Source organism: Grus americana, chromosome 4 (genome assembly GCF_028858705.1).
Source record: "Grus americana isolate bGruAme1 chromosome 4, bGruAme1.mat, whole genome shotgun sequence".
NCBI lineage: Eukaryota > Metazoa > Chordata > Aves > Gruiformes > Gruidae > Grus > Grus americana.
The window spans coordinates 9,582,373-9,596,064 of record NC_072855.1 but is presented as its reverse complement, the minus strand read 5'-3'; the positions used below and the strand labels follow the sequence as shown (position 1 = coordinate 9,596,064).

Sequence of the window (13,692 nt, the reverse complement as noted above, 5' to 3'; positions counted from 1 at the left end):
GGAAAGCCTTTTAATAGTCACTCATGGCTCCTTGCTGTAATATTTAGTAGGTACTTAGAAACCAGGCTTGTCAGAAAAGCACAATCAATGCCTTTATAAATTCTGTGAACACTCACCTGGTTGGACAGTGGCTTAGGCACTTGAAAGCATCATTGTGGTCTTGCCAAAAGAGTATAGGACTGAAACTTGAAAATTTGTGTTTCCACTTGTCTGCTGGGTGACATGCAGTTAGTTATTTTTTCAGTGGTCTGTTTCTTGATTTTCTTATCAGTCAAGTCAGGATAATGATCCTCACATCCTTTGTAAAGCGCTTTGAAAAATATTGTTAAAAGGAAGTGTATACATAATTGGTGCTGTTGTTGTAACAGTAGGAATGCACAGTAGCTCTTCCAAAATGAGAAATATAATCAGTCTCCTATTATCATCACATCAGATCATATTCATTCCAAAGATAGCACACTAATATCTTTTCTTCTATCTTCACTCCCTTGTAAGTATTTTTTTCCCCTATTAGAACTTCTAATTTTGGAAACAGGGTTTTCACTTTGAACAGCATATCAAAGAGAAATATCTTTTATATATGCTTTAGAAGTGTTTACAAACCCCACATTTATACTGGGAGACAGTATCCTATAAGGCATAGCCAAGTAGGGGCTAACACTCAACATTTTGTATTCCTTATCTTAGGAATAATAAAAAAAAAGCTAAATAAAGTCTTACAGTTTTTAGTGTTGGTTTGCAGGTATGTTTGCAGTCTTCTGCTCTGACAGCACTGCATTCATTTTGCATACACTGTAAGCTGTTCAGCTGTGAGCAAGCTCTGACCCAACAGTATGAAGCTTCATTTTTATATGACTGGTAGTCAGTAGATTTTCAGTTATTGTTTGCACATATGATATTGCATTTGGAAGTCAAGGAAAGGTAATCAAGTTACATTTTCATGATGGTTCATCAGTGAGACCCTCTTGACGAAACAGTATATTCCACTGTGACTAATCAATGTCTGCTCTGTCAACTAGCAGTCTCATTTTTCTCTTTGTGTTTCTTCATCTTTTAATTCAAATGCCAGCTTAGCAACTTATACTGATGATAATAAAAATTCAATCAGTTACCTGGAAATAATTTTACAGAAGTGGGGAAAAGTAGCATTAAGTGCAAGACATATGATAATGAACTAATAATTAGTATGGGTTAGCTAGTGGCATCAGTGTTAATATCTCTGAATTTCGTGTGGCACTGATGAGTAATCAAAATGCTTTCTTCAGATTTCTTCCATATTACCTCATCTTTGTTAAGATGCTGTTCTGCTGCTGCTGGCCAAGTTGCTTACTGAAAATGTGCTGCTGACATAAATTATTCAAGTGCCAGCTTTTACCTGTCTGATAGAATTCACAAAACCTCCACACAATGTTTCCTGCAGGCAGATGATAGCAAAGAAACTTCTGAAATGAGATCAAGGTGTACGGTATCAGCTGAAAGAAAGATTTATGGAATTGATGAGAGTGGAAAGGTGCTTGGTGAATTCAGATGGACAATTGTAGTTATTTTCAGTGTTTAAAACATCATTGCAGTGGCAGATGCATGGAAACTTGGTAAGAAAGAAGGATAGGATACTGAGAGATTGTGGAAGAATTGCTGCCCATAGCAATTTTTGTAAAAATTATCACTTTGTAAGCTGAAGATACACTGATGTTACCCAAAGTCTACCTGGTGCTACATGGACTTCTCAGAAAGTCATTAAAGATGATAATATCCCAACAACATGCAAGTTAAATTTAACAAGTCTGCAGAACCATTGAGTAATTTGGTGTGAATCCAGCAATTCTGCTTTCTCACCAATTTATTGTTCCTCCAGCGCTGGACCTGTGCCACAAACACACAGCTTTACTTCTCAGCATGTCCGGAGCCAAATTAAAGACACAGGTTCAGCAACAGGCCAGATATAAATGAAAGATCCAAAAAGGAGGAGCTACTAGTAAATAAAAGGAAAAGGCACGATCTTATTGTCTTGGTCCCAGCTGCATTTCAGTAGCAGTGGATGTTGGAGGTTTTCTATGTCTTCCTCAAGGAACAAACACTTTAACCAACCTAATGATTTTCTGAGTTGGTGAACTGTGAATGCAGCTTGCTTCTACACAGATAGCTACATTAGTAAGAAACAACCCTAATCGTCCCAGGAACAAGCATTGTGTTATGCCAGCTGGATTTTTTCAGATACAAATCACATGATAAATCACAAATGATTCATTTGTTGGAAGTGGCTTCAATTTTAGTTACCCACAAGAACCTAGAGGCATTTTTATAAGGTGTGTAGGGATTCAAGCATTAGTGCTTTATTGACTGGTTATAGTTTCTCAGATTTGTACAAAAGGATGTACTAATAAAACCAACTGCTTGATTACATCATAGCTTCAACCAAATACATTCAGTAAACCGCTTACTGCTGTTGCTACATGTGGTCATTTTCTATAATTCTGGGCATAAATCTTATGTCCCTTCATCTGTTTCTTCAGGAATTATAGACTTGTTTTTACTCATGTTTCTTCTGTAGCAGTTATCCAGGATTTTCAAACAAATGCTTATTGCTCTGGTACGCTGCCCACATTTCCCAGTATATGGTTGCAGATCTGCTCTAAAGGATTAACTCCAGCAAGATTGTCAACTTCTATCCTTACCATAATACTGGAGAAATAGAATCACAAGGAAAAGATAAAAGCTTTGGATTCTGCTTGAGGAGAATAAGATTATTTTTTTTTCACAGACATGCTTTTGTTTCAGTAGCAGAAGGGAACATCTGAGATCATATTGCTGTGTCAGAAAGGACTGTGAGCTCTCCATAGCTGCTGTCCCAGTCCAGTATGTAGCTCTTGCTTCCCAAAGTGACCAAGTAACGTTACAATTTTAGGCATGCTATGACAGCAAAAATCATTGCTTTCCTCAAGCATTCAAAGGAGTGTTTTGCATGTATCCACAAGATGGTGAACTGTTACCTGAACACTTTATGCATAGTGAGCCAGAACAAGTCAGAATGATTTATTCTTTCTAGAAAGAGCTAAATATATTTAATATGCTTAAATATCACAGCCAAAAAGGACATTCATGATGTAGCAGGTTTTTCAATGTTTCTTTGTGTGGGTCACTGAACACAAATAAATAATTTTCATTTATAAAAACCTTTTGTAGGTCACCTTTTAGATTGGTGTGTTTTAAAACACTTTGGGTACACATGAAAATTCTATTCTCTTTAATTAACCATCTGTTCAGCTTCCTGCTCTTCATTATGTAGCTGCTGAGAAAACAAATTTCACAAGTTAGCTGAATTTTTGTAGTTAAAATGTTAAAATATCTTGTTGCTCTTTATTATGGAAGCATTGAAAGAGGTAGATGCAGGTAACATCTATGCAGGCATGATATATCTTAAGCTATCACTTTTATACTACCACTTTAGAAATCCTTATAAATGCAGCTTGAAAAGAAACTCAAAAAATCTACAAAATGTTGCAAAATTATCATAACCTGGTTCATCAGTTACATGACAACTTAGCAGGCATTTTTTCCCCAGGAATCTCTGTACTTTTGTGGGGAAACTGTGCAGCAATTAAAGAATAGGTAGTATTTGTAGTATCAGGGAAAATTAATGCAGTGTTAGTGTCAAGAGCACAGAGATTTCTAAGAAGAATTGGATCCAACACCCATCTGGTCCACTATCACTGAGCGTGGCCAGTAGCAGATGCTTCAGGAGGAAGGTGTAAGATTTGTAGTAGGATAGCCTGTCTGTCTGCAGATTCTCATCTTGCTCTGATTGTGGGGATGAGTCTAAGTTCTGAAACAGAAGATTTAGAAGTCTTTCCCCAAAATCACTGTATGTCATAATTTCTAAATGTTCTTGAAATCCATAGAAGTGTTTGTTACATGAACAACCATTCTGGCATAACATAAGATGACAGACAAGGATATTAACATTTGGGATATAAAATCTGATGCTGTTGTATCAGAAAATGGTATTAATTTCAATGATCAGTGACATAGTACTTTTTAAATAAGAAGAAAACCATGTGTGAATAGAAAAAGACTGATTTTTTAAAGTATTTCTAAATGTTTATTGTGCTACCAAGTGATCATTAATACCCTTTTTAAAGTATTGTGCTTTTAGTAGCTATTTTTTACGTTTATTCATTTTTATTGTACTTATATAAAAACTTAAGTATTAACATTGTCTTAAGTAATGCATTATAGGATTATTTTTAAGTTTAACTAGAATTTTTACTCAAACAAATAAGCTGTGATGGTTTTCAAATAACTCATCTTTTTTGCTCCTTTTCCAAAGAGAATCCTTTGGCTTTAGGAAATCTCTTGTTCAGTTACAATTTAATTCTCAGCATGTCTTCAAATTAGAAATGAAATGTGTATTTTTTCATGGAAATTTTGCACTTGAGTACTCTAGCTCAGTATCAGACAACCCAATGGTGTCACACCATTTTTATTCTGAAGATGCAGAGCTAACCAACAGGAAGCATCTTAAACTGTTTTAGTCTGGGCTCTCAGCCTGGTTCTTAGTCAGAATAAAGTGCCCTTAATTCCTTGTAGAATCATAGAATCATTTAGGTTGGAAAAGATTTTTAAGATCATCAAGTCCAACGTATTATGCATGACAATTGGACCCTCTCTGATTTAAAGCTTTCCCACTTACCCAATTTTAAATTTTATTTTAATTTGTGTTCTCTTCGAACTCTTAAACCAGCCAGTTCATGTAATATGTGAGCTACTCTCGGATATGCTTTAAACAATATCCTCAGTGCCTTACACCTGTGGCTTGGCCTCTCTCATTCCCACCCTTCGTGCTGCCTGCGCTTAGTTAGACCTCCCATGGGATTGTCAGGGGCTACGGTGAGGGAAGGGAATAGAGACAGCAGTTGAGATTGAGGTGAGCTTATCTTCATGCAGACTCATCTGGAAAACTAAACCGTATTATGCTTTGGATGTATTGTTAACAGCAGTAAAAACTTCCCTGGTGATACAAAAATGTACCACAAAAAAGTACAGAGGGCTGTTCTCTCTAACTTCAGGTATCCAACGTAGGTGGCTGTATTAGGAGGTGGTACCCCCGCAAAGTCGGTGCATAGAGTTGAGGTTTTCCAGATGTCAGTTGAGAACACCTAAGTCAGAGCCTACCTTGGCCCCTGACTGTAGAAGGAGCATGAATTTAATGAGTTTGAGTATCTCTTGGCACACTGTAATGGCCTGAAACACTGCACATAGTCTGAGAAAGACTACTATGACGATCTTGTATTTTTTTCCCCTGTCCTACACTGCCTCTTCCATGGGATATTCCTACAATAGAGTCTGCAGCATGTCATGCCACGGCACAGTCGTTTGTGGTTTAGACAAAATGCTGTTTCCTTTAATGGTAAAGAAATACAATTGCTCACCAATAAGGTAATAGCTGTTTTGTTGAAGTCAGTTCAATAGTGTACTTATTTCTAGGCAACGCATTTGAAGTAGTCATGGAAAAACTTGTAATTCTGTACTTTAGAACAGAGAGGTCCAGATCTGGAATATATCACTTTAGAGTAACAAACAAAATCCTCATTTGTTCTTATATTAGACAAACTGGCCTGGTACTAGGGAAAAAATAAATTATAAAGAGACAATATGGCCTCATAAATAGAATGCTATGGGACAAAATCTCTTGATGATAGTTTAATTTGTTTTGGCATATATTAAGTCAATATTATGATTATGATATAGTAATGATAACTGGGTGGATCCACTGAAGGCCTGAGTTTAGTCTCTGTGTTGTTTCACAAGAAACTGGAAGAATGATGAATGTAGTGTTGAAAAGAATAAAAAATATTTTCTTTTTAAAATTCTGCACTGCAGCATAATAGTTTCAGAAGGGTATTGTGTGCTGGGCACACTAACCTGATGTCAAAAGCCATGTTCAGGCTGGCAATCACAGAAATGCTTCTGCATTTGAAGGTGCATGTTGTAGCAGTATCTCCATTCCACACCACAGTCATACTCAGACACAGGTTGTTTTTCTCAGTAAAAGAAATCATGTATGTACTAATCAAAAAAGATGCCTAATCTGCAGGCAATCAAGAAAATATTTAATAAATATTAGCTTGTAAATCAAAGTCATTCTTATCATCTGTAGAACAACAAAAATACTAGTTTCTGCCTGGTTTGCAGTCTCTAATCTAGTTTACCATACCTTTTAGCGAGAGATAATGAGAGGAGCTTGCTATTTCAATATTCATTCAAAGTGAAGATGATTCAATTAAGCTGTTAAGCAAAAGTATAGGATTTTTTTCAAACTTGTTTCACTCAAGGTGTGCAATGGGTAGGTGTGTGCACACAGTGGAGTGGTGAAAGCTATGAATTTTGAATGTATAAATTGCTTTGATTTTTTCATTCATCTGCATTGATGTCAAATTGAATGCTCCCTTCTTTGGAACAGCATGTAATAACAGAATGTTATTACTCCAACAACCCTGAAAAAATATAGGTGGATTTGTACTATAAACCTGCAAGAGTAGAACTCATTAAGTTGATGTGAGATGGATAAGAAAAAGAGATAAGAGATCATAAAAAAAAATGTAACTTGTTTGATGAAAATTAAGGAGAAAACACTGTATACTATTCCACTTCTTGGCATCAAGCTAGGAAATCATGTTTAGCATTAATTAAAACTTATGTAATATCTTTCATTGGCAAATGCAACTCTGTGCAGTTCCTCAGTTAACTGGCAGTATAACTGAGTGGAAAGGCCCTGGTATTCAGGATGATAAGCGTTGAGAAATGAAGGTCGTTTAGCCCAGGTGGAGAACCGAGCTAAAATAGCTGTGCTGCTTTCAGTAGATGAGCTGGAGCATGTAGAGTTGTGTCAGGTCTACTGTGCTGTTCAGACAGAAATTTTGAGTTCAGTTCACATTGCTTCCACAGGTTTTCTGACTCACATAAGGTAGCACTGATCTCCAGTCCAACCCTGCTCCTCATGAACTCGGTTTTACTTTTAGCGTGGAGATGAGGCGATGGGTTGATTCAATGCTGAGTGGGTTTGAAAATCCAATTCTTTTTCTTCCATTCACAAATCCTGATAAATTTATGATAAAATTTTTAATGTAAATTGTAAGTTCTTCTAATAAAGGACTTTTCCTTACCAAATATTCAGAATATATGGTGCTCTAATCCTGACTGAAGGCATGAGACACTACTCTGGTACAAATAATAACCAGTCTATCACATTTTTATTGCACTGGTTCAATCAGTGCAATTATTTTCATTTACTCTATTGATTCACAGTATATTCATATTTAATGTTCTTTCTGATTTATATCTTTTTACATGTCATTTCAATGAGTATGAGGAATCTCTTGCCTTAATTAATTTACTTGCATTGGAAAATGTAACTTTTCATGTAACTGTATTCTCTTTCTACAGATGATCCTGGTCTTTTCATCTATTTCTTTTTGTATTCTGTGTCCCAATTTCCTATTAGAAATATGTTAATCTGTTTCACTCTGCTTCTGACTGTGTTGCAAGTGACTAATAATTTAAGATCTATTATTAGAGCTCACCACACTATTAGTCAATGTCACATTGTAATTTAAGGCAGTGTGAAACTATCTTAGGATATTTTCCTGAAAGCTGTGAAAAGTTATAAGTAGTAACCACATTGATGTTTCAGCCATTTGTAAAGAATTATTTACTTGAATAACTGCTAGGTATTAAGAAAAGTCTACAATGGGCATTTAATTTAAATGTTATATATAAATTGCAAAGCAATTTGGAAATAGGTAGTACACTTTCATGACTTAGACTCCCAGCTACAATAATTAAAGAAGTAATAAAATAAACCTAGTAGGAGTGCAGTCTTATCAGAGATGCAGTATTTTTCCTTTCCAAGTGAGAACTACACTCAGGGATTTTATGTGCTAGATTATATCTATTCTGCCACGGACTTAATTCAATAAAATACATTTATTATTTCCATTGTGAAAGTACTTTTGCACCCAAACCAACAATTTCGGGTGCTATTCCTGTAAGCACTGAACAATTAAGTCACAGTTCAGATGCAAGACACCTATCGATACAGAACTAATACAGACAAAGAGAAAAACAAAGCAGCAGTATAAATTCATTACACACCAGCTCTAGCTGAAGAGCTCAGGTACATGTAGGTGCATGGCTTTCCAGATGTTGCTGCTTTCAGCTGCACACTCTGTCCTTATGAAGACAACTGTCCTGATAGCAGAGGTAACACATTAGGTTGTGTATCTATGCCTACATTTTCGTCCTTCAACCCGCTTGTTTGTCAGCATGAGGAGACCTACTCCGCACTTAAGTGAAAAGATTAGTTCCTGGAAAGGACTTAAGCCACTGGCCAGCTAGGAGTTAATATAGGTATACCAGTGAGCCAAGTACTCATACTATTGACCTAATTTGCATTAGTAAAACCACATTTATTCCAGCTCAACTTGAAAAAAAACAAGCTATGTTAACAAAAATAGCCTGTCTCCATAATATTTTTGCAATTTTCTGCAAATTGTGTTGGGTTTAAGTAATACTTTGTCACATCATCAAATCCCTGAATGACATTTCTAAACTAGCAAGCACAGTTCGGGCTTATGACTGTGGCCTTTATATTTTCAGAATATGTGGAGTGGCAATCCATTTAACTCCATTAATGATTTTTTTTCATTTTCTTAGGATGTTTATTTTCACTTTAACGTATCCATTGTGCATGTGACAATTAGTTGATGATATGAATGGAAAGCACTGTTAGAAATTTCTTGCATGTGTTATCTAAAGTCTCTGAATTTTTTCAGGTTAATTGCCCAGATTCATGACGAGTTGTTGTTTGAAGTAGAAGATTCTCAAATCCAGGAATTTGCAGGTAAATACAATCTCTCTTGCTCTTTCTCCCCCACACTCTTTTTTTCTCCCTATAACCTGTGATTTCTCAGAGGATAAAGAATTAATGTAACAAGAAGCAGCACATTAATTCTCACGATTATGAAAATGTATACTAAGCAGATTTTTCTGAATGTTTTCCACGACTGGCTCTTATGTAGATAAAACACGGTATACTCCCCATCTGGAGTGCATCAACATGCTTATTTGTACTGACTTTTCTTATCAAGATTCCCTCATCCAAAGTGTGAATCCTGTAAAGCTAAGTAATAATAGTTTCTCCAAGGTTTCAAAGGGGTTTAGAAGGAAAAACCAGTTTAAAAAGAATGGCTTGGAAAGTAACTTCCTAAATACTTATGATTGGGACCTGTTACATAAAGAAGTATGAAATTTTTAATGTAAGAATAAAATGTACTGTAATTTCAAAGTTAGTTTACTGCTTTTTTTATATTAAGAGAACTTTATGATGGAACTTTCAAGGTTAAGGGTTAGTAAAAGTTCCTGCCTACATTTTTATTCTCTCATTTGGCTTACTTCCAGGCATTATTTCCTAAGCCAGAATTTGTCTCAGCATCTGGTACAAATTTAGCTAGTGAACAAGGGCACATAGGAGGCTGTTGGGTCTCTTCTTCAGTGAGTAGTGGATTTATTCCTGTAGGCACCAAATGTTTATTCACAAACTTTGATCGAGCTTGAAGCTCAACAATACCTTTGGCTAAAACAATTAGCATAATGTCACAAATATTTAAAAGGAACCAATACAAGAAATATCTTCCATTATAACCTAGGCAGCTAAGAAAAAATTAATTTCACCTTCCTGTGTTGTGTTCATTTAAACAGTACAATTTGCCTTATTATTAGTCTCATTTCATCACTGATCCCTCTTGTGAGTATTAGTTCATAATGAGAACATTAAACCTCCATTTAATCAAAACAAAGAACCTGGGAAATATTTAAGTTCAATATATTAGGGGTATTGTAATGGATTAGGTTATGATATTAACATTTGACCTCTAAAAACAGGAGTTCAAATCTGGTTTAAATTTAAAAAACACCATGCAATTTATCAGAGATTGCACTATCTCCTCAGAAAAGGCCAATGTCTAAAAGTGCCACAGTTTCAGAGTTAGAAAGTGTAATATATTGAATGAGATCTGTTAGCATAGAAGGATTTTTTTTATCTTATTTTACATCAATTTGCATTAAGTATAGAGCTAATATTATACCCAAAAGATAAAATTATTCATTGTAGCTTATATGTATAGAAAATCACTGATTCTGCCCTCATCAGGTCAAATTCTGATCTCCATTACTAGCATGGATTTGCAGTAAATTCAGGAAGATCAATACTTTTCCAGTATAATGGAAAAAACCTCTAGCCATTGTGTTAATAATAGTAATAAATGATCCCACTGTAGAAACATGATGACTAGAGGCTTTTTTCTGAAAACACAAAAAGAGTCCAGTGCTCAAGACATGTCTGCTCTGCACACCACAATGTAACTAGTTTGCATATGTCCATGTCTAGCTGCAGTGTGCAGAGCAAACATACCTGTAAATTCCTTGTTCTGCTTCAAAGCCATCACCATGTAATTGAAGATCCTAAGATGACCCTTTAGGAAATGGACCTGGGCAGTCTAGAGGTCTGAGTTACCTTGGAAATTGTCATTACACTTAACAGAGACTGCCAGGCTTGAATGTTCAAGATGGAAGTTTGTTTCATTCTGCTGATTGAAGATTGATTTTTAGCTTTGTCTCTACTTTGCCCTAAGAGGCAAAGAAAAAAAAAGAAACTTCTCCATTACAGTAACTTTCAGATATACTCACCTCAGAACAGAACAGTGATAAAATATCTTTTTCTTAACACTAAAGACCAACCTAAGACACTCATTTCAAAGACAGATTTATAGGCTGGGCGGAGAATGGATTGAGAGCAGCCCAGAGGAGAAGGACTTGGGGTGTTGGTGGACAAGAAGCTCAACATGAATTGTCAATGTGCGCTTGCAGCCCAGAAAGCCAGCTGTATCCTGGCTCCACCAAAAGCAGCGTGACCAGCAAGTTGAGGGAGGTGATTCTGCCCCTCTACCCCACTCTCGTGAGACCCCACCTGGAGTATTGCACCCAGCTCTGAGGTCTCCAGTACAAAAGGGATATGGAACTGTTGGAGCAGGTCCAGAGGAGGCCACAAAGATGATCAGAGGGCTGGAGCACCTCTTCTATGAAGACAGGCTGAGAGAGTTGGGGCTGTTCAGCCTGGAGAAGAGAAGGCTCCAGGGAGACCTTATAGCAGCCTGGCCTCCAGTACCTAAAGGGGCCTACAGGAAAGATGGGGAGGGACTGTTTACAAGGGCGTGTAGGGATAGGATGAGGGATAATGGCCTTAAGCTGAAGGAGGGTAGATTTAGATTAGATATTAGGAAGAAACTCTTCCCTGTGAGGGTGGTGAGGCACTGGAACAGGTTGCCCAGAGAGGTTGTGGATGCCCCATCCCTGGAAGTGTTTAAGACCAGGTTGGATGGGGCTTTAGGCAACGTGGTCTAGTGGAGGGTGTCCCTGCCCATGGCAGGGGGGTTGGAACTAGATGATCTTGAAGGTCGCTTCCAACCCAAACCATTCTATGATTTCCTTCTTCATTTCTTCATTCATTCATTTCCTTCCCCTTTATTCATTGCTGTTGAGGCTTCACCTGCAGTACTGCATCCAGTTCTGGGCTCCCCAGTACAAGATAGACATGGACAGACTGGAGAAACTCCAACAAAGGGCCACAAAGGTGATGAAGGGACTGAAGCATCTCTCCTATGAAGAAAGGCTGAGAGACCTGGGACTGTTCAGCCTGGAGAAGAGAAGGCTCAGGGGGATCTTACTAAAGTATGTACATACCTGAGGGGAGCGTGGAAAGAGGACAGAGCCAGGCTCTTTCCAGTGGTGCCCAGTGACAGAACCAGAGGCAACAGGCACAAAATGAAACACAGGAGGGTCCTCTGAACATCAGGAAATACCTTTTCAGTGTGAGGGTGACCAAGTACTGGCACAGGTTGCCCAGAGAAGTTGTGGAATCTCTGTCCTTGGAGATACTCAAAAGCTGTCTGGACACAGTTCTGGGCAACTGGTTCTAGATGGCCCTGTTGAGCAGAGGGGTTGGACCAGGTGACCTCCAGAGGTCCCTTCCAACCTCAACCATCCTGTGATTCTGTGTTCTGTGACTAGTTCTGCTACCGGTAAAATGACTAATCCAAGTTGTCTTAAAAGTGACTGAAGCTGGCTCTTTGTTCAGTGTCATTAACGAGGATTTTGCTTGATCTGAATAGGCAGAGAAAGGGTGCGTCTACACTGGCATGTAGCTTCCAGTCAGAAGTATGATGATGAAGCAGGTCTCCCTATTGTCCACAGTCCATGATGTGAACAGTTTAGTTTTGGTTCACGTCACAGCAGTCTGAGAGTGGTTGACCTAGATTCCTTTCAGATGAAACTAAATTGGGAGATTCTTTTCTCCTAATCTTTTCCAATTATTTCAGGAGCTGCTAACTGAGGTAACAAATTAAGTATGTGGGTTTTAAACCAAAGAAGGAGTGTCAGTAGGATGTATGCTCCTAATTCACTTCAGTGCTTTGAAAGTCCAAATATGGTTTTCATTCCTTTACTCAAAGTTCTTTCTCCTTTTTTTTTAAGTCCTTACTCTTCTTACTTTTATTTGCTGATATTCTTTAGCGGTCAGCTTTGTCTTCACATATCTAATGAGCTTTTGTCCATTCAGAAACTTTAAATTACAGAATCTGCTGACTTGCAGTTTCCAGCCTGCAGCTTAATGATCCAGAGAGAAATCTCAGTTGTACAGTCACAAAGTTCGGTAAAGAGAAAGACGTGGACTTAAAGCTAAAGAGTAGTGTTTGATGGCTTTAATGGACTACAGCTCAGTGTTGTGTTACTATCCTGCTTTAGGGCGATCCAAGAAGCACTGGCCTACTATTCAGTGTGTTTGCATTCTGATTCCAGTCATGTTTCTGATCTACTTTTTCAGGAAATCAACAACAAATATATGTGTCTCAGTTTTCTTATTTGCAGACTGGATATGAAATCTTAAAATACTTTTAAAATTTATAGATGAAGAACATAAAGGTAAATAGTATTATTTCAGTTAGATTGTAGCACAGAACATAAGCCTTCTCAGCAGCATTTCCCTCATGGAAGTGTCTCTTCTGTGATGTTTTACAACATTAAAGCATCTATTTGTTTCTAAGATTCTTGTGAGTGGAAGCTGAGGATTGCCACGAGGCAATCATAATGCTGGTGCTTTCTCTATTCCTGCCTACTACTTCAAAGGCCAAAATAAGAATTTTCAGTACTTTTCAGTATGCAGAAATCCAATATATAGTGCACCTAATAATCTATGCCCAACAGATGATTTTGAAACTTTTGAATATGATAAACAAGGGGCATTCAATAAGGTGTGCTTTTGTCCTGATATCTACTTTTGCATGAAATACCACATGTAACATGTTAGGTGTTATCTGTATTTCGGAAGAATACCTTCCTCAAACAGAATCCATCACCCACAGTTTTATAGTATGCATACACTCTGAATGGACAAGGCAAAACATGATTTCTTTATAATAAGGCTTTGAGTGTCCAAGCTTTGACATATTTTGAAATACAATAAAGCATGTACTACTCTGACTTGTGCAGTTTTCAACAAATTAATGGCATATTATTTGCCTCAATTCTCTTCTTAGCGCAAGAACAAGACAGCAAAAGAGCTTTTTAAAAATCCTCATTTTC

General features: G+C 37.2%; 1 protein-coding gene across 1 annotated transcript in view; it reads left to right on the top strand.

Annotated features, from left to right (window-relative positions):
- The window catches only part of LOC129206234 (DNA polymerase nu-like), a 48,269-nt gene that overhangs the window by 8,802 nt on the left and 25,775 nt on the right, over positions 1-13,692 (top strand). Inside the window, exon 4 of the mRNA XM_054825098.1 lies at positions 8,832-8,899. Coding sequence (XP_054681073.1) covers positions 8,832-8,899 — 68 coding nt within the window. The remainder of the gene's footprint in view (positions 1-8,831; positions 8,900-13,692) is intronic.